Source organism: Metarhizium album, assembly GCF_000804445.1.
Source record: "Metarhizium album ARSEF 1941 chromosome Unknown scaffold_1, whole genome shotgun sequence".
NCBI classification, from domain to species: domain Eukaryota; kingdom Fungi; phylum Ascomycota; class Sordariomycetes; order Hypocreales; family Clavicipitaceae; genus Metarhizium; species Metarhizium album.
This window is the reverse complement of record NW_024467575.1, coordinates 2,650,987-2,671,309: the sequence shown is the minus strand read 5'-3', so window position 1 is coordinate 2,671,309 and position 20,323 is coordinate 2,650,987. Positions and strand designations below refer to the sequence as shown.

Genomic DNA, 20,323 nt, shown 5'->3' with positions numbered 1-20,323 from the left:
CACGTTGCTCGCTGCATCTGCGCAACCAAGCGTGCTATTCAAGTCGTCCTTGTCGTACAATAAGTGATCCCCCAGGACAATAGCGCAATGCACACGCTATACTTCGTAAAACCTGTGTTGTTGAGGATGGTGCGCACAGTTCACTGGTGTGGCTCGCCGGCACTAACACACAGTCGGAGTCCATCAACGATGAGGTAACGCAAAGGCTAGGTCCATTGGTTTCCATTAGACTCCTCAGTTTTATAAAACGAGACCATCCTGACGCTTTGACTCCATATTTCCATGTCCGAGGACCACTTCTCTAATTCATAGTGTTGACTTTGCTTTTGCCAATGTGCCAACTGGTTGATATCGACAATGCACCCTACTCCATGGGACCGACCGCTGGTTCTCTTGTTTTCTTCCTCTAAATCCTTCGACTAGTAGCCTGTTGAAAGACCGCCCCTCACCCCCAACACACGCGATGGACGACTAAATAGCATCGCTGTCCCGGGTATCAATGTCCGCGTGTCTCAATGTTTTCTTCCGTCTTAGCTTCAATGTCCTGAAAATTGGAACTTCCGATTTCGATTTCGATGTCACGCTTAGATCGGTAATCCTTGGACCTCTGTAGACAAGTGTCACACGAGGTTTCGTGGACCAATCGAATCAAAGCTCTAGAGTCACTCCCTTCGAGGCATTTACTCTTGTTTCTTGTCATACTTGACAGCAGCCCTCTCACGGTCCCGCTTGGCATAAATTCCAGCTGTGAAGGGGTCCTCGAATCGCAAAGCTACCACGTAAACGAGGTACACCCACAGCGTCAACAAGAGACCGGCTGGCTTGCCAAAGAAGAGGGCAGTGCCTAGGAAGCTCATGGTAGAGCCCCAGTACATGGGAGCACCGGTCACGTTGAAAGGAAAGCCGGTCACTATTTCGTCTAGCAAGAACCCAAAGTAGTCACCAAGAAAAGTACCTCTTATTCCCAGCCGGTACGTCGACGAAATGACGAGGGTGTTGCCGGCAGCAAACAAGGTGTAGGCGGCAGCTTGTGAGTAGACAGTCTCCAGCAATGGGTGCGACGGCTGCTCCGACAAAGCAACCTTGTACAACCAGTCGCGAAAGAGGCCGAGGGAGAAGATGGCAACAGCAAGGCCATAATTGGCGGCCTTGGCGTTGCCGCCAAATAGCTTCGTCAAGATTTTGTTGTGATACTCTACAGCAACTCTAGCGTCAGTTGCAAGTCCTGATCATGGTGCAAAGGCAGCTGGCCATGACCCAGGAAAGAGCGTCGGTAGTCGGGGAGGCGAAGGGAAGGCGAACCTTGTCGAGCCACAACGCTGAGGTGCGGGACAGGACTGCGTTAGCAAACCTCTATTTTACGGTCGTGGACAAATGGGACAACGCGAGCATCCTCCGGACCAAGGCGCGCAAACGGGCGTAACTCACTTCCACCACAGCGGATTGAAAGCAATAGAGGCCACGGACACTATTCTCGCACAGGCAAGGCCAGCAAATCAGTCACGGCGTTCTTTGTCATGCGCGCACACAACCCTGTCGCGTATTTTCGTCTGCCCGAGAGCAAGCATCAAGCAACTCACCAAGCAGGCTCCGCTTGCCGAAATCGACATGGTCAACAAGACTGCCCAGAAGCGACGTCATGGTGGACAAAATGCGAGGCTGCAGCAACGAAATAAAACAAAGGCCACCTGCACCGGGCACCGGAAAGCATGCGGGACAGCGCAATTTGGATGCGGAGGGGAATAGAGAATGGGAAAGAGAGGAGAAGAGAGATGGGATGAGGAGAAGGCGAGGGTTGAGAAGACGGCCAGGTAGCATTAGCTAGCTGCCAATGGCCCATGGCAGTTTGTTGACGTGCACAGACGCCCTTCCTTCCTTCCCTTGCTTTTGCTTGGCCCGACGTTGCCGTGTTTCAAATTTATTCGGCCGCAGCACCGCGGTCCGCAGTACCGTGAGTAGGCGAGCCTGGCGTCATCGGCTGGCGGTTCCACCCAATTCGGTGGGGAGCTCCAGCTCCACTTCACGGTCACCAAGATTGAAGTCCAGTCCATACCACCAGTGCAGCACCCGACTTCTCGTCTCCAAGGCCGGTGATCCTTCAATGTTCCCTTTTGACGACCAACTCTGGGCTCTCTCTCCGCCAAGCAGCAAACAGCAATCGCTACCAAGGTGCATGAAAACCAGCCATTACAACCGCCAGTCGACATCTCCGCCAACCCTAGTGCTATAAACCCCATGCTGGACCTTGGCTGTCCAAATTCAGTCGCTCGTCTCTTGGCTCTTCGCTCTCCTTGACATTGTGTGAAACGTACGCGTTCTGAATTGATTCTTCACGGGATATCATTCGTCTATAATTTCCAGCGTCGTTATTTCCACATCTTGCTAAGCTCGACGGTTTCTTGTCTTCTTGCCCGACGTCGTCGCATCTTCCTCTTCCTCATCCTGCCCCTTCTTGAGATCTTCCGCCAGGCCCCATTCCTCTTTGTCGTACCAATCTTCGCCGTCAGACATGTCCCGATTCGGCCCACAATGTGCTTCCGCTTTGGACCAGCCAAGTACATTGCTGCGCAATCTTTCTGCCCGCAGCAGACCCTGGTGTAGCCTCGCCGCCCCTCTGGCCACCTCTTCCTGTTTCTGCACGTAAAGTGCCAGTAGCCGTCTGATATCTTCCGCTTCATTTTCTGGAATACCCATGTTTCTATCAGGTTTGGCACCTGGTGGCGGAAGAAATATTGGGTGGATGAAGCAAGGTGGTTTCGATTCTGACGAGAATGCACCTCCAGACTGCTCCTTATGTGCATCGCTTGTCACAACTCCGTCCTTTCCATTTTGCTTGCTATGGGCCTCGCCGTTGCCATTTGTATGAGCAGTTTCATGTTTACCCTCTGCCTCATTTGAACACCCGTCCACTTTCGCCCCGGCCGCTTCACTCTTCATTGCAGCTTCGTTATCCGTGCCTTTTGCTTCTTCGCTGCGGGCGCTTGCATCCATCATAGACGCGTCGGCATCTGCAGCGGAGCCATCCAAGTGTTCCTGGCGCCCGTACATCGAGCTCTTGGTATTATCGGGGTTTGGAGTTCCATTCACCACTGCAACCGGGGATCTTGCCGAGCCGCCGCAGTTTGGCAAGCTTTGTTGGAAACGGGCCACGTGATCGTCTGAATAAAAATCGATGTCATTCGGCCCAATCATCGTTTCGCAGGGCATCCAAACGCCGTCACCACAGAGGGAAGTCCATAAGTGCCTTACTTTCCATAATGATCCATTCTCCTTCCGCAAAAGTGTGCAGCTTTGATTGACAAGCTCATGGAGAGTCTTTGAAGTGAAGGCTTTGGAGAGTGTCGGGTGGTGTTGTAATTCGGTCGACGCCGTGAGGGGAGCTAGAATATCTGGAGAATTGTCAGTCACAATCCTTGGCCGGGACACGCCAGATGCCAACTCACGATTTAGGCGAATGTTGAAGTATGGGTTACACTCGGCGGCGGCCAATTCAGCTTCTTCTACTCGGTCGTCGTCGTCGTCGCTCACGATCTCGTAGCCTTCATCGTCAACCAGAGGTGGGTTGCGATACAGGATGTTTCGTCGAACGCCGGCGTAGTCGACGGCCTAGGAAGCCATTCATTAGAATCATGCACATTGGCAACCGCGAGGGCGAGGGCGACAGGGAAATGCATGCCTCTTTGTATGCACTTGGGCCGGCAGCCGGCGCCAATTGTCCCTTGTGTGCAAATCTCGCTCTCTTTTGAAGCTTGTGGCCGCGATTGGTACAGCTGTCGATCTCGGAGTCGGAGTCTGACTCTGCCGCAGAACCCTTGGTTAGCCATGTGCCGGCGCACAGAGAGAAAGTCATGGCCATGGGTTTCTTACCGTATGCCTTCCTCTTGAAGGCCTTTTTCATGCCGGCTATCGTCTCGGCAAACAGGATCTGCTGTGTTGCCATGTTGGGCGGCTTGCCAGATTTTCGAGACTTCGGCCGCCCGAGAATGATGGTATCGACAAGGTTGTTGGCGCCAGGTCTGCGACGTTGAGCACGACGGTGTGGTCAGGAGCTGGATTGTAATACTATCTGGCCGGTTTAGGTTTAGAGAAACTTCTAATTCGCCATGACGAGGGGTATCAATGTCGTAAATCGCAGGTCGGCGTCTGGTGAGGGCGCGGTACATGAGAGGGAGCAATCCGACTGCGTGACCGCGAAAGCGAGCGGGACTGACCACCACTCGCATACTGGCAAAAGCAACTTTCGCTCGGCGCTGAGTCGAGGTACGTACCTCCTCCTCCCCCACGGAGCAGTGCGGATCCTTGTCATGGACTATGGCCAATGAAAAGCACCCTCCGTCGGGGCTCTCAACGCCGGAAGGGGACTCTGCCGATATTTAAGCGACCACGTTCCTGAATCACGTCACTTCCTGGTCGCCTCATCTCTGACAAACCCTGTGGCAGTGAGAACAAATTGACCTAGCTACTTCTTGAGAACAGTCCTAGGCAAGTAAGGTTGGTTTTTTTTTGCCAAGGTATACATAAAAATCACTGCGTTGTAACATGTCATTGTACCATTACACGGCGTAGTACCACGCTTGGCTTGTTTCCATCACCTCCCGTAGCTAAGAAGGAAAAAGGCATTGTGCTTTTCCAGCGCACCCTTTGTCCACCGTTGCATGAAAACATCAAGCATTAGCAAATAAAGAGCTCTCTTCCGTAGGTCATGCCTGGCACCTATGCGCAAATTAATACACCAGCCACGGGGTTCTGTCCAATGCCGTCACTTACACATCCGGAGAGTTTGTAATCTCTTCAAACGCCTGGAGGACTTCAAACCCCATCGCCAGGAGCGGCTCAAACGCATCGTCCACGACCTGTGCCCATCAGAAAATTACTCGCAAAACTGCACTGGCTAGAAGTACGCACCCAGCTCAAAACCGCCTTGGAGGCTTTGTGGCCCTTGCTTTGGCGAACACCCATGAGAGCTAAACCCTGCAGCACGAGATTTGTCTGCGGCGTCGGCGCTACAATTGGGGCAATTATGCCGCCAATATCCCCGCGCTCAGAAAACAGAGGTGGAATATATGTCACCAGAGGACTGCCTTGTCGGCAAATGATGACTGTCCCAATCAGATTGCCGGACGGATCCTTGGCTCTGACAATGCCACATGCTTTGTTCTCCGAGAGGGCAAACGTATAGAGCTCGAGGACCTCTGGGTTAGCATTCGCACAAACGTGATGCAGCACACTCTCTGCGTTTTCCAGGCCATGAATCAAATCAAAGCTGATATTGGCCCTCTGAATACTTTGAAGTAGTCCCTCGGGGGCGGCCCAGTTTGCCAGATCGTTAATAATCATATTCGTCAAACGCCGAGGAAACTGCGTGTCCCATCCGCTGTTGCTGAACCACTCCTTGACGGTGTTCACTCCGGGATCCAAAGGGATCCCCAGAAACACGCCGGGAAAAGACGTTCCGACTTGAATTTTCTTCAGACTTCGCAGCTGGCAGAGGCTCTTCAGTGCTCGTCGATGAAGAGATCGCCCAATAGAAACGTTCCGCTTGCTCGGATCGACGAGCAGGGCGCCAATAATACCGACGCCCGCAATGAAGTAAGTGGCAACAAAACCATAAAGAGCGCCTGTACTACTGTTCCTCACCACAAAATGAGTCTCCTTGAGGTTAGGGAGATGTAGTTGCACGGACTCGGCTCTCGTGGATTTGAGGAAATGAAGGTCGGGCGCACTGGCTCTGTGAACGGCCTTTAGCAAATCCTCCAACCCGTCGTAATCGCGAGCTCGGTCATATTCTTCGACAAGCCAGTGTTGTCTAGACTTGAGAACCTTTTTGCTCTTTCGAAGAGTCCCGGGCATGGTGCCAATGGGAGTAATCTCGCCGACGAGAACACGGACCAGAGCGGACATTGCATCTTCCGTAAAGTCAAACGTGCAAATGTAGGTGCCAATCGATTTGTCCATGGCGAAGTCGTAAGGAGAGCTTACTGCGACTACAATCAACTGTTTCTTGTTTCCCCTGCTGCGATGCATCGAGCACATCATATCCACGTGCTTCGTAAAACCTGCCTGGTACATGTTGCGGTTGGCATCAGCCGTGACGATGATGATGCAAGACGCCCTAGCAATGAGGTTTTCATGAACTGAAACTACTGTTAGGCACGAGTGCCCATATCTGAAGAAGGAGTGTGAAGGAGAGGTTTACCTGGTCTTACGCCATTTGCTGTATAACTGGTGTGAAGCAATTTTTCGTTGCGATATCTTGCGAGGTTCTTTCCGAACTCACGAAACACCCCTTCGCCGCTCATTATCGCACTCCGTTCGCGGTCTCTGTGTGCCCACGAATCGTGTTGTGTAGGAACCTGCGACCAATTCTTCTTGGACTCCAGCAAGCTCTTGGTCATGGCCGAGGCAGGTAAGGGTTTGACCAAGGGAGTAAGCAATAAAAGCTCTTCTCCGGGATGCATAGAATTTGACAAAGGTAGCAGTTTCTCTTTATCTCGAATAACGGTGATGGACTCGTCGTAGGCTCGACGAGATAACGATAGGTGGGATGGGTGCAGCTGAGAGAGAAGCGAGATGCCTGGAGGGTTGAGAGCCGTTGCCCAAGACGTACAAGTGGACTTGAGGTGTAGAATTCGTCTGATGGATGTGAAGATGCGATCTTTGGTGATGATGCCATCTTCGTAACCCAGCCTTAGACCTTTGATTGCCTCAAGTTGGACGTCATATGCACGACAGAGCAAGAGAAGATCACAGCCAGCTTCGACAGCCATGATGACACCGTTCCGGACGCCCAAATCATGACCGAGCGCCTCCATTTCCAGACATTCGGAAATAGCAACACCTTTGAAGCCCAGCTCGTTACGAAGCAAATCGTCAACAACTTGGTCGGAGAGACAGGCATGACCAACGTTCATCGATGGATTTGAAATACCACAACCGCCAACAAACATGGCATCCAGCTTGCCGGTTGCAATCGCATTTCGAAACGGAACCAGAGCGCTAAGGCTCAGCTCTTCTAATGTTTGGGTAATAACGGGAACAGAGGTATTGGAGCCTTGAAAGTCCAAATTACCATAGGAAGGGAAATGCTTCCCAGCGGCAGCAATACCGGCGTCGCGAACGCCATTCAATGCGGCAAGGCCATACTGAGAGGCTTCCTGGGGATCGTCTCCTGTGGAACGTACGCCGAGAGGCTGGTACCTCGCATTGCTTAGAACGTCTAAGACGGGACCAAGCATGAGATTGACGCCACAGGCTGAGATTTCAGTGGCCGTGGCCTTGGAGATTTCATAGGCCAACGCGACGCGTCCAGTGGCGGCAATGCCCATGGCGCTTGGAAATTGACAGACATAGTCTTCATCAAAAAGACTATTGACACCCCCATTTTCCTGATCCACGGCGATGAGAAGCGGTTGAGGATGCCCAGCGTTTTTGGCTATGGTCTGCAATTCCTGGACAAGTTTGGCGGTCTCTTGTGCAGCTAGTCATTGGAGTTAGCATTGCAGCTGCATGTCCGGAGCCAGCAACCGGGACTAGGCCAACATTTCAAATTCTTAGCTGTGAGAATAATTGACCCAAGATGGTGATCTTCGATGAGGCTTTTAATTTGAGGGGTAACTTCGGTGCCATCCCAGCCCATAATCAGCATCTGCCCGATAGCCCTGTGAAGCGTTAGCCACGGAGACATTTACATGTTCAAGCAGGGCAATTTGCAACCAGTCTGAAAAAAGACAAGGGCACCTAAGTAGCATATATATATTGAGACAAAAAGAAAGAGAGAAAAACCATACCAGTCGAGATTGTGCCATAGTGCGTCCAGGTCGCTTCCATCGGAGCTTGGGTTGGAGTTGGGCTTCTCGGAGTTGAGATTGGCGGGAGCGGCCATGGTGAATAATGGGACGGGGATGAGGACGGCGGCGGCGACTTTGTTACACTCATAGTAGTCGTCCGGCTTTATGGGCAATCGACGACGGGCAGTGAAGCCGGCAGGACAGATCTGTAAAGCTCGACGACGTTGATGATGATTTGACACGGACAAGGCGCGAGGACCAGCGGACTTGAGTTTCTTGGTCGTCGTCTCAGCCAGTCGTTTGAGGAGGGGCGACGCTGTTGTTCAATCTTGACAAGGCGTCCCCAGCTCCATGTCGAGCCAGAAGTACCGAGCAATTCACGATGCGGCCAAGACTCAAGGGTCGTACGTTGTTGGAATCTGCAGTCTGGGATTCTGAGGTTGGTCGGTTCAACGTCGGCCGCCCAGTCGGGATAAAGTGATACGACTGGCTGACAGCGGCTTGGGGTCCAGGCTACCCGGCACTTCATGTACAGTGCCACTACGTGATCCGTCCAGACGTAGGTTGATGAGTCGCCTCGTCATTATTCAGTCAGTGGGGCAAAGTTACTCCTGCAAATATGATTGATTCTTCATCCTCTATGCCCTGCTGGACTTCAAGGATGCTTATGGACGACGGTTTCTCCGCTGGCACATTCGGAGTCTCAACCGGGAGGAGGGCGCCAGGTTGACAATTCGCCCGGCTTTCGGGGTTTCGGGCTTCCATGCGGCGGTGGCGAGGATCAGTGAACGAATGTCTGTAGACGTGACCAAGTTTTTTTTTTTCCCCTTTATTCTTTCCGCCTCTCCCTAGCATGTAACCCCGAGTCGCTGACGAGTTGTGCAATCAAATAAGTGACCTGACACGGAAGTTTGTGGGGGGATTCATAGGGGCCCCAGTGTTAACAGTTCCTACTGAAAATAAGCCAAGTAACTGTTAACGCCAAGTTAAGTACCTAGGTACCTAGGTACTTAGTAGGTATAATATAGGTCAAATAACGGGCACGCACTCCGTAATCGGTGACTTTATCCTGATAAGAGATTTTATCAGAAAATAGTACTTTCCTGCCCCATATGCCTGCCATCCTGTAAAAATCATCTCTCATCTCTTATTGGCTTTCATTGTCACTCCTGGCTAAACTTTCGGGATCTGAACTGTACGGACGTATTTTCACTAGGGAGGGCTGAAGGGGGAGGAGGGGGGTGTGATGAAATATCGTTGCGCCGCCGTGACAAGCAGCCCCAGGCGTCAGCCAGAGTCAACGTGCAAAAGTCAACGTTACATGGGCTCCAGTAGGGAGCACTCGACATCGACGTCTTAGATCTCGCTGCCACGTTCTCTGCATTACAGCAGCGAGCGGATCCCCCCCAACACACAGCTGTCGATCATCTGGTCAACTGACATTTACAGTTCCGACTGTGGTCCGGCTCTTTCCCGAGCTTGACCTCGATCTGGCACAGTGCTAGATGGCCGTGTTGGAACTGACTGGTTGCAAGAGGACAATGGGACAGGGGAAAAAAAGAAAAAAAGGAAAAAAAAAAGGAACAAATGACAAAAGAGGCCAACCACGCCGGCATCTCCGCCATCGCCGCAGCCAATGAGGCCGCATAGCAGCCACCCGTGTGAGCACATTGGCACCGTCTGGTCGTTGACAGTGGACACCGCCTGGGCCTACTCACCGCACCCCATGCCGTGTATCTCCAATGCTCCACCGCAAGTGGCGGGCAGAATCAGTTGCATCTGGCCTCGGACTGAGCAAGTCACCATGAGCGATGACCGACGGGGTCAATCGACTTCTTATAGTTGACATTGAGCTGTTCAGTAAAGGCCAGATGAATGACAGTCCACTTGAGGATGTTCGGAGAGAGCATTCCGAAGCTCGGCGTGCGATTCACTGTATCATGCTGATTCTGGAAATCGCTTCCTTTCTTGCTTTCTTCACAGTTTTCACACCTCCGCCCTCTTTTCTTCTTCCCTTGCGTGATCAACAACAATCCAGGATCCGGATACAGCCACCAAAATCCTCCTTGAACATTTTTTACGCCGGCTTCTCCTAGAGAAAACATGCCCATCGCCCTGTCTCCTCCAAACAGGCCCAGGAATGGCTTGACCAAGTTCACCAACTGCCGTTTGGTCAAAGGCGATGCCTTGGTCACGGAAGACCTTTGGGTCAGCTCAACAACGGGCACCGTCATCAACAGCCAGGCTACCTTCTTCGACGAGTTGAATCTTCCCGACAGGACCATCGATCTTGGCGGTCGTGTTATTTCCCCGGGTATGATTGAGTGCCAGCTCAACGGAGCGTTTGGCTTCAACTTCTCAACGCTGCTCGATGATATGTCGCAATATGGCAAAAAGGTCAACGAGGTCAACAAGCTGCTCGTCCAGACTGGCGTTACATCCTACATCCCGACCGTCACCAGTCAACGGCCAGAGCTGTATCAAAAGGTGTGTTTGTCATCATCCTCAAAAGGCGTAACAGAGAGTACTATGCGCGACGCCACACATAAATCTACGTCGGCTGCATCAATCCGTGCTAACGGCTCTCTCTCTCTTTTCTTTTCTTTGCCATGTAGGTCCTTCCCTTCCTCGGACCGTCTGGAGCAAACAGAGATGCGCACGACGGCGCCGAATCCCTCGGTGCTCACTGCGAAGGACCATTCCTGAATCCTACCAAGAACGGCGTGCACAACGTCGACGTTCTCATCGAGGCGCAATCCTTCGCCGACATTGAGGCTTGCTATGGCGCCGACAACCTGCGGCCTCGGCACTGCGGTGAAAGCATCCCCGTCAGGATGATCACGGCCGCCCCTGAGCGTGGGCAGATGATGCGACTCATCCCAGAGATTGCATCGCGAGGCATAATCTACTCGATTGGTCACTCCGAGGCTACCTATGAGGAAGCGTCCGAGGCCGTGGGTCGCGGCGCGACCATGATCACCCATCTTTTCAACGCCATGCGGCCTCTTCACCATCGCAACCCCGGCATTTTTGGCGTTCTTGGCAAAGCGGAGAACCTGGCACGTCCCTACTTTGGTATCATTTCTGACGGAATTCATCTTCACCCGACGACCATTAAGATTGCTTTCAATGCCCATCCCGACGGCTTTATCCTCGTCACCGACGCCATGCATCTCGTCGGCCTGCCGGACGGTGCTTACCCTTGGACCAACGGCGAACAGATGTGCAACATTGTCAAGAAGGGATCCAAGCTGTTGCTGGAAAACTCGGACACGATTGCTGGAAGGTAAGTTCTGGAACATGGCCATATGGTCTCATGGCCATATGGTCTCATGGCCAGATGGTCTCATGTTGCGTCAACATGCCCCGCCCACATACAAGCCCATACATTGGACACGGCAGATGCTAACATCTTAGGCAGCTCTATCACGTTGCTGGAATGCGTTAATAATTTCCTAGAGTGGTCCGGCACCGGCATCCCCCAAGCCCTCAAGGCCGTGACCTCAACGCCAGCGGCCATGCTGGGCTTACAGGGCATCAAGGGATCTTTGGACCCCGGTGCTGACGCTGACCTCGTCATCTTTTCCGAACAAGAGTCTGTGACGGGCTCGGGATCAAAGCAGCTCGTCCTGGACGAAGTGTGGAAGTTTGGCAGTCTGCTGCACACGGCCGACCACGTCAAGACCACATGAGGATGAAATTAACGACACAAATGACACAAAAAAAGACGGAAGAAGAAGAAGAAGAAGAAGGAGGAGGAGGAAAGAAAGCAACAACTTTACACATTGCCAAGCGAGGCAATACTCTGAAACAGTCGATGGACATCAATGAACCGCCGCTTGGCCAACCTCGATCGGCTGCGCCAAAGAAGCTGATACAATCACAGAGGGTTTGGGAGATTTCCCAATTGTATCAGTACTACGTGCCCCGTAGATATATTGATAGGTGCTGGCAAAGACTTCAGCGCAGGGTTCATCCCATCTTGTTCGAGAAGCGCCAAGCGAATAAAGACCGGGGCCATGAGAGCATGGAATTTCACGGAATAATGTACAGTACATGCGTCCAAAAAGGACTTGGTATGCAGCGCAAGCGCAATCAGATTCAACATAGAAATTGGCGTATCAGGCACTTATTATTACTATTCTGCAGTCATTCGTACATGCGGTTTAATTTCACTCACGCCATGTTTGGTATTACTATTAGCAGTGAATACGATTTGAATTGCACGTTTTTCCCTTTTCCCATGTTCCTTGTCATTGCTCTACGTTCGTTTCTCTCCCCACCTCTCCTTTTTCCTTCTTTTGTGCCCGCCAAGTTTGTACGACTCAGTCCAACCAAGGCTGCGGCCATGCGATGGCATTCCTAGCGAGGACAACGTCTCGGATCCAGGGTCCTTTCTAGAAGCCGAGGCTGTCTGTCCGTGCAGCGGTCCACTTTCAACGTGGGATTTGGATTTGGATACTCCTACTACTCCTAGAGTGATTGCTCCTTTGCTGGGTTTCTCCAGGCCAACTGATGTGCAGTTTGCGCAAAAGGGCATTCGTGCCGGACTGGACTGCTAGGAAGGGGGGAGGTTCATATTCCCGGGCTTCGTTGACCTGCTCGCCTTTGAGGAGGTCGTTGGCGATTTCCGCCATCGACGACGCCTAGGACTCTTTATGGGAACAGGCGCCGTAGCCGAAGCCAAGTCGTAGATTATCCCGAGTATTTAAAAAAAAAAAAAAAAAAAAAAAAGTCCAGGGACCCGCAGTAGTCTCTGCCTTGATTAGCCGCAATATCACTCATAACCACACAGTTGTGCCTGTTTGGCGTCGCGATTGTCCGTGACAAGTTCAAAGAAGCCGAGGCAGTGGGAAAGCCCTTTGGCAGACAAGGATACCCATGGCATAGTCCTTGGTGCGCCAAATTACCATATGGGATTGCCACGGGCAAAGACAAATGGTGCTGACTGCTGGGCTGGGAGACTCCAGACTCCGGAATCACCAACACCTGCAAACTGCCACGGAGCAGAATTTGAAAGGGGTCCGGCCAGAGACCGACCCTTTTGGAATGACTGTACCGGTTCCTATGCGGCGCTACGGAATCGGAAAATCCTGTGATCGAGGCGAGCGTGTGTGAGCTTCCCGGTTTGCGAAAGCGCCGTGCGTGGTCCCTGCAAGTTGGCCATTTGTACTACCAAGTACAACTACTCCCGCGCCGTGGTCCGTACGCAGTGCCGCGTCGTGCGTCAGCTTGGCCGACCCAGGTATGCTTTCAAATTGCGAGACGGCCACTCGGCTGCAAAGATACAACCGATATTACAAAAGTGATGAGAGGAGAGCAAGTACGTAACACTTGATATCTTGCGGGGAAGACCAGAGAGGAGGGGTCCATCGGAATTGGCGTGACGATCTGGGTTGGCTGGTGTTATTGCCGTCCGGGGGAAGCTCCTGGCCCTTCGAGGCTGCAATGCTTGTTGAACCACAGCTCTTCTCTGCCTCCAAGGGGGGGCAACCATGGTCGTTATTCAAGAGGACGCTTGAACAATCGTCGTCAAATGCGCAACAGGGTGTAATGTAGTTTGCTCGCCCTCCCCAGCGTTCTTCCCGCACCGCATTCTCCTCCGACGCTAATCCGACAGCCGCCACTTGAGTAGCCCCCATCATGGCGTTGGGAACGTGACGGCCTGCGTGTAATACATGGTTGATTGAGCCTCGGACGGCTGTTTAGGAGATGACGTTTTGGTGGCCTTGGTTCTGGCCGGCCTTGTCGGCACCCAATCGCCAGCCCCTTGCCATCTGGCCTGGGCCTTGTTGGCCCCGGCTTGTTCGACACCGGCAGGTGACGGTTTATCTGGCTTGGCTCAAAGGTATTGTAGCGGCGAGCCTGCACCTCCAAGCTGGAGTCTTCGTCGGTCCTGGCCGGCCCGGGGATGAAGGTTCATTCCCATGGCCAGATTTGTCAGTTTGGAGCCGTACGGAGTACAAGAGGTAGAGACGTCACCGTCACCGTCACCGTCACCGTCACCATTACCATTACCATTACCACTAAATGTCCATCCACTCGACCGGCCGACCAGCCCGTTGTGGCTGCAAGTGCACCAAGGCAAGGCAAGGCAAGGCAAGGCAACCAAACAAGGAAGCCCAACGGCGTGAACGCCATTCGGCGCAAATGCGGGAGAGCAGCAAGCGAGCTGCAGGAGAGTATGGGGAAGAAGGGGGAATGATGCAGCCCGCGCATTCGCAAGCGCGGCCCTGGACAAACTGGGATCAGCCAAGCAAAATGCACGTCGAGTCGTCGTGGTCAAGCTACTTAGGTAACTTACGTACCGACGACCTCGTGCTTGACTTCTCCAGGCACCTGCCCAAGTGCCCAAGTACTTTAAGCAAGTACCTCCTTACTTAAGCTATCTTAGTTACACAAAGTAAGTACTTTAGTATCCAGGTACTTAAGTACCTAGGTAGGTTCCTCAAATGAAAGCCTTACTTATTGCTTGAGTAAGAACTTAAGTACTTGGTAGATATGGCCAACTGGTAGGGAAAGAGGCACACCTGCCGCTGACCGAGCCCACCCGGCGGGCGGCACTCGAGGGCCGAGGCGTCTGCTGAGGTGATCCAAATGCCCCATGTACAACATGTACATGTACACACGTACATGGTGTTCCTGCTCAGGACACTCGGATCAGGATTGCACGCTGACGAGTGACGATAAGAATCAATCGTCTACAGAATACATCGACATGGCAACCTCGGCACTCAGCACTTCTTCGACCCAGCAATTAACTTAAATTAATACCAAGACAGACAGTCTGCTCAGGAATCCCCACCCTTCGACCCAGCCTCATGAGCACTCCGTATTCAGGCTCCAGTCGGTCCAGTCCGTCCAGGTTTGGCTTTGTTCTCTGGAACATTGAAGCCGCTTTCCCAGCACCTTGCGACCCACAATTGCACCGCACACAGCGAGCGAGGCGGTATAAAATGGCGGCGGGCAGTGTCCTAAAGTTGCAGTTGGTGGCAGTGACTGCATGCTGTACTTGGACTAGGTGCTTAGGCAAGTACCTGCTTGCCTGAAAGTACTTATACTTAGAGGTAGGCACTTGGACGGGACGGGACACCTGGACAAGGACCCCAGACTGGAACACCACCACACACCACACCACACCAAACTAAACCACACCAACAACCACCTTCTACTTACTGGTTGCAGGTCGCCCTTCAGTCAGTCCAGTCCGTCCTCCTCCGCCACGTCGCACCACCACGACGCTCGCTACTCTCCATATCGGTTCCCAGGGCTCGTCTCCGTCTCGTGGCCCTCGTCAGTGCTGACGCTACCTTTCTTCACTGCGATTGCCGGTGCTGGACGCCTGTTCTCGCGTTTATTCCAGCTCTCATCCTCTTCCTGATTGCTGCGCCTCTGCCCTGTTGATCCGTGCCAGCCGAGCTTTCATCCTTGCCCGGCTTTTTTGCTCCGATCGATTCCGCGATTGTCTGTAGCCTCGTCAACAGTCAGCGTTTTGCAGCCAAATCGTCTGGTCCGTCCCTTGGCGACATCCCGCGCCCATCCATTCCAACGTCCAATCCCACGTCCTGTGAGACGCCCATCGCTCACGTTGCTCTGTCGATACGGGAAACACACATACATAAAACAAAACGCACAGCTCCGAGCGCAAGACTGACGGCGGGGGCGAACGATGCCATGGCTACGTTCAACTCAATGCCGGCCATGTCAGCCGCTGCGCCAAACGAGGCAATGGGCTTGAATCACCCTGCACCAGGCCATCCCATGACAATGGGACATTTTGATCAGGACTTTGGTTTTGACGAGGCTGTCCTGTACGTTGCTCTTTCTTGTTGGCGACGTCCGTCTGTACGGTCAAGTGCAGTCAAGCGAATTGTCACTGACATTGTCGCAGGGAACCCGCGCCGTTACCAAATATCCCCTTCACCCCGGCGTATGATTTCGACCATCTTGTCTCAGCTTTCGAAGATCCATTCGCTTATTCCCATCGAGCGTTTGAGCCCGCTCCCAATGCCGATGCCTTCAATGAGGCATCATCGCCGCAGGAGCTAGACAATAAATTACTGGGCTTTTCGGACCCAATAATGAGTGCCACGGTTGTCGACGAAAACGGCAAATTTGCCGACGTGAATATGAGCGCCGAGCTGTACGGCATGTTCTTCGTTGCCGAGGACGTGTTTGGTAGGGACAATTCAGGACGTCCTCTGGAGCTGACTTGCTATCGCCGCAATCTGTGGCAATGTTCCGGGCAGATAACGCTGCCGAAAAATCTCTCGCATCTCATGGACGAGCAAGGCCGTCAATTCTCAATTGATGAACTCTCAGCATCAATCACAGCAGTCGAATCAATCGAAGGAAAATCAACAGAAATCATTTCTATTCCTTGGAAAAGCTCAAACCTTCAGGCGCCTGAGGAGCCCAAGATCGCGGCCGCTCCACCTCAGATCCCTCTGGATTTAAGCACGGCTCAGGAGGTTGACGCGGTCCGAGTTACGCTGCCAGTCTCTTGGAAGCGTTTACAGTTCAAGCACGCAACGGCCAACAATGGCCGGCGGAAGGGGCTCCAGCAGCATTACGTAGTCCAAATCAATCTTGTGGCTAAATCCAAGTCCAGCGACATGATGAAGATCGCCGAGATTCAGTCGGGCCCTGTTATCGTTCGAGGACGTAGTCCGCGCAACTTTGACAGCAGAAAAGACGTGCCTCTTACTGGGGAAAAAAGAACGGAGAGGAAAAACACAGCGAGTTCTGATGACGCGGCTTTAAAAGTAGAGCGGGAAAGTACGCAGGTCTCAATGCAGAGGTTCCAGTGCCTGGGTAGTGTAGCGGTATGTTTGAAATGCATCGGCACTGGGTGAAATTGTTGAAAAGATCAAGACTGATAAACCCCCAGACCCCAGTCGAGTGGGCAGCAAACCATCAGCCTGTGCCTCATCCGAGCAACCAAAGCCCTCATCCGACAAAGAAAATGGCAGTGTCGCCCACTGCTGCTCGACCGCCCGTGCCCTCTTGGTCTGCAGATGGAAAGACCGTGGCAGCCGGTCATGCGCCTAGAGGCTCGATGAGTAGGCAAAACACTGCCGTGCCTATCAATCTCTCGCTTTCGGAGGATGAAAAGAGCCCCAACCGGTCGAGTGCAGAGCTGCAAAGTCCTCAGATGGGCAAGGCTCACACCGTTTCAGGGCAGAACGCCGGGAACAGCCCAGCCGATGACCCGGATCCCCTTTATGAATATTTCCCTCTTACATTGGATGACTGGTACGTCTCATTGCTTGATTTTTTTCCCCCGCCCGGCCTGCATGTTAGTTGCCGGATATGCTAAGGTTGAACTCGCTTAGGATGCCGCCGATCGATGCGGTCTACCGGCCGCATGTAGTTCATCACACAATCGTACCCCCCGAGATCAAGGCTCAACAGTCACAGACTAAGGCAAAACGGTATTTTGCGGCCGAATAGCAGTCGCAACCCTGCTTCCCTAACTGTGAGAAGGGGGGAACGACTTGTACCCAATATCGGAGCAACCCTGTACCATATTATACCATTTGCGTCAATACATGTTTTGGGGGGGTTTCTTTTCTTTTCTTTTTTTTTTTATGATGAACACACAGCTGGCAGCTGAGCAATGCACTTCAGAAGAAAAAGAAGAAGAAGAAGGGATGCAGTGTGCCTTATTATATATACCCGGGGGGTTACTTGACTTGTTCCCCCCCGACTTCTCCGACAAATTTGGGAGCAAGTTTTGGGTACATGATGACAGAATAAAAAGACACGACTCTGGGTTTTCTTGCTTACCTAGGTTTTACGGATACATACCGCGGTGCCATGAATGGTAGATATGCAGGTTGATGGTTTGCTCAACATTGTTTGTCGGGCACAGACAAATATAACGTTACTCGTTTCGTACACGCTCATTGGAGGCTATCCACAGCCAACAGCATATAGCATGGTGACCTGTTGACTCGCGAATATGGCTTCTGTACGTCGAGCCGGGCTGCTACATTAGCAGGCCATATATACATGGCGCTGGCTTGTGATGTTGGTGTTGGTCGAAGCGTGGCGGTTTGGGCAACCTGCGGTGAAGCAAGGCCCGGCCGATTGGCCCACGGAGCGTCTGGCTTGCTTTCCACCCCCATTTCCATTTTTGGGTCGAATCGACACCTTGACATCTGGTCAGTTGACCGTCATGCCGTGCAGGAAGGGACGAAGACAAACAACCCCTCCCCCCCCGCGGGCACTAGCCGAGAGTTCGTTCTTGTTTCCTCAGTGTTGACTGCCCCGTTTTGCAACGAAGCTGCCTGCCATCTCCCCAAGGGAGGAACTTGAGATGAGCGATCAAGATGGCACCGCGGCGAGCGATGAGTGGAGTGACCAGGAGACAGCATTGACGGAAGAAGAGGTGGCTTCGCGAGATGCCTTTGTGGCTTCAGTGCGAGAACTGTACGAGGCGGGAACGCCGTTTTTCACCAGGGAGATGATTCAGCTTGCGCAAGATCAGGTTGACCAGATTGCGAACGATTCAGCAACACCGCGAAGAGTAGACCGACTTGGTTTTGATGGTAAAATGCATCCACAATATGTCTCGCCCTCGTCGGCATTCTCCAAGGTCCACAATGAAGTGTGAGAAAAGTCCCCTGGCTCGATGCCCGCGCGGCAAGACGACTTTTCCCCGTATCATCAGCGAGCGACGAATCTTGTGCTAATACCTGAGAATAGATATCTGCCCAGGGTTTCCTACAAGTCGTTTGAGTCGTTGACCATGCTGTCTCCACGTAGACAATGCCTTGACGCGCTTGTTTCCGTCGGGATCGCTAGTGTGTGTGACGGAGTGACTGACGAGTCGGACATTTCGCAAGATGTCGTGAGACGCGCATTCGACGAGTGTCTGGATCTGTGGGAGCAGAGCGACGAGTGGGCAGGCCTGAAAGAGCGGATCCGACCGCATCTTTCGACGCTGCCAATGACGATTGACAAGATCATCGGGTTCGGACTCGGCGACTTGTCCATCGCTGTGGCCCGTGACGTTGACGAAGAAATGAAGAAGCGAAGCAGTGAACAGCACGCCTTGATGCTCACGTTGGCCGGGATTCTCGAAGAAACCACCGGCAACGGCGTCAAGTGTCACGCCCAAGACCCCGCGTACTCCAATATTTGCAAAGAGATTCTTGCCCAGAGGGGCGTTGACGTTGTGCACGGAGACAGGGGGTTCCTGTTGGTGGACGACAAATCCATCGTGCTGTCGTTCTCTCCCAACGTCCCCGTTCGACAGGTGATTGCGGATCTGACTCGTCCAGCAATGATGGTATGGGATATCATGTCCAAGCCCGAGAGAAGTGAATGGCGACGGTCACGGGGTGTATGGATCAGGTACGGGACTTTGCCTCTTGCTGCCATCCCCTCATCTCGTCTCCCTCGGGGCGCGCTTCCTCGACCGACGACGCTAATAGACGCAACTGCGATAGTCCGCACACCACCGACCCTGTTTCGCCCAGAGTGTTGGCCATGAAGGAAGAGTACGTCGAGTTACCTATCAAGACTGTACCATCCTTAGGCCTCTCTGCAGTATACATACGAAAGGAAAGGAGAAAGGGACTTTAAAGCTGCCACAAGGTCTGAGTCTCTCCCCGTAGAGGAGAAGCAGCTGGGCATTGCTCCCAGCTTCGAAAAGGGGGCCCAGACAGACATGATGACCATGGCGTCTGAGCCAGGCATGGCCAAGGTCATGAAGGACGGCCATACCAGTGCCGACCACAAACAACAGGAGCAATATAATAAATAGATCACAGGCCAGGCACGGACGTGATGATGACAAGCGCCTCCCTCCAAAAGCCCGCAACCACCTCGAACGCAACATCATCATTCCCTCCCACCCATAGACACTACCGGTGGGCGCCGAAACGGGTAAAAGCAACGCATAAACATGGCCTCCCTTCCATCTTCTCTCCAAGACCCAAGTAACGTCGCAGAGAGACGGAAACACGCCGCGCGCGGTTCCGACCCTAGACGAGCGCATTTCGTCATAGCACAGACCAAAAAGGAAAAAAAAAATCATTGCGGACGTACATACTCTGTAGCCGCAGCCCATCAGGCCGGCAGGCTCCACAGGTTTTCTCAATCGCAATCAAACTGCGGACTACTCCGTACTACTACTACTTACTCCAGGCTGTCGGATCGGATGTAGCTCAGTCGTTATCCATCGGTCGTGTCCCGGAGCCCCGGTTTCCGACCAGGTAACTACTTACCTAGGTACGTGCTGCGTGCTACGTTTGATAAGTACCTAGGTACCTACTTAAGTACCTAGGTAGGAACCTAGGTACCTACTTAAGTACCTACTTTACCGACATGAAGTCGTGGGAAGCACCCGATATTATTACCTGGGTACCTAAGTACTTAAAGTAAATAGGTGCACATGTACACACACACGCACGCACGCACGCACGCACGCACGCATACACACATACAATTACGGAGTACGTACGGAGTACACACCACTTACCACTACTGAGGTACTCTGCCCGCCCTCCCAAACCCTGGGACGCCGT

General features: G+C 52.8%; 5 protein-coding genes across 5 annotated transcripts; 3 read left to right on the top strand and 2 right to left on the bottom strand.

The window, feature by feature from the left end:
• Window positions 1–680: 680 nt before the first annotated feature.
• MAM_00762 (methylene-fatty-acyl-phospholipid synthase) lies at window positions 681–1,641 on the bottom strand (the record flags this gene model as incomplete). Its single annotated transcript, XM_040819561.1, has 2 exons — window positions 681–1,195; window positions 1,581–1,641. The coding sequence occupies 2 exons, from the start codon at window positions 1,639–1,641 to the stop codon at window positions 681–683; spliced, it is 576 nt and encodes a 191-aa protein (XP_040682826.1).
• A 741-nt stretch (window positions 1,642–2,382) lies between these two features.
• Window positions 2,383–7,882, bottom strand: MAM_00761 (Glycoside hydrolase, superfamily; the record flags this gene model as incomplete). The annotated part of the gene is made up of 9 exons (XM_040819560.1): window positions 2,383–3,389; window positions 3,444–3,606; window positions 3,645–3,811; window positions 3,868–4,016; window positions 4,768–4,853; window positions 4,906–6,134; window positions 6,197–7,477; window positions 7,525–7,658; window positions 7,788–7,882. The coding sequence occupies 9 exons, from the start codon at window positions 7,880–7,882 to the stop codon at window positions 2,383–2,385; spliced, it is 4,311 nt and encodes a 1,436-aa protein (XP_040682825.1).
• Window positions 7,883–9,890: 2,008 nt separating this feature from the next.
• MAM_00760 (N-acetylglucosamine-6-phosphate deacetylase) lies at window positions 9,891–11,479 on the top strand (the record flags this gene model as incomplete). Its single annotated transcript, XM_040819559.1, has 3 exons — window positions 9,891–10,274; window positions 10,403–11,073; window positions 11,209–11,479. The coding sequence occupies 3 exons, from the start codon at window positions 9,891–9,893 to the stop codon at window positions 11,477–11,479; spliced, it is 1,326 nt and encodes a 441-aa protein (XP_040682824.1).
• Window positions 11,480–15,461: 3,982 nt separating this feature from the next.
• Window positions 15,462–17,240, top strand: MAM_00759 (acid phosphatase (PhoG); the record flags this gene model as incomplete). Its single annotated transcript, XM_040819558.1, has 4 exons — window positions 15,462–15,598; window positions 15,679–16,612; window positions 16,678–17,042; window positions 17,123–17,240. 4 exons carry the CDS (start codon window positions 15,462–15,464, stop codon window positions 17,238–17,240), a joined length of 1,554 nt encoding a protein of 517 aa, XP_040682823.1.
• An 868-nt stretch (window positions 17,241–18,108) lies between these two features.
• Window positions 18,109–19,560, top strand: MAM_00758 (uncharacterized protein; the record flags this gene model as incomplete). The annotated part of the gene is made up of 4 exons (XM_040819557.1): window positions 18,109–18,401; window positions 18,498–19,148; window positions 19,244–19,294; window positions 19,359–19,560. 4 exons carry the CDS (start codon window positions 18,109–18,111, stop codon window positions 19,558–19,560), a joined length of 1,197 nt encoding a protein of 398 aa, XP_040682822.1.
• Between the last annotated feature and the right edge of the window lie 763 nt (window positions 19,561–20,323).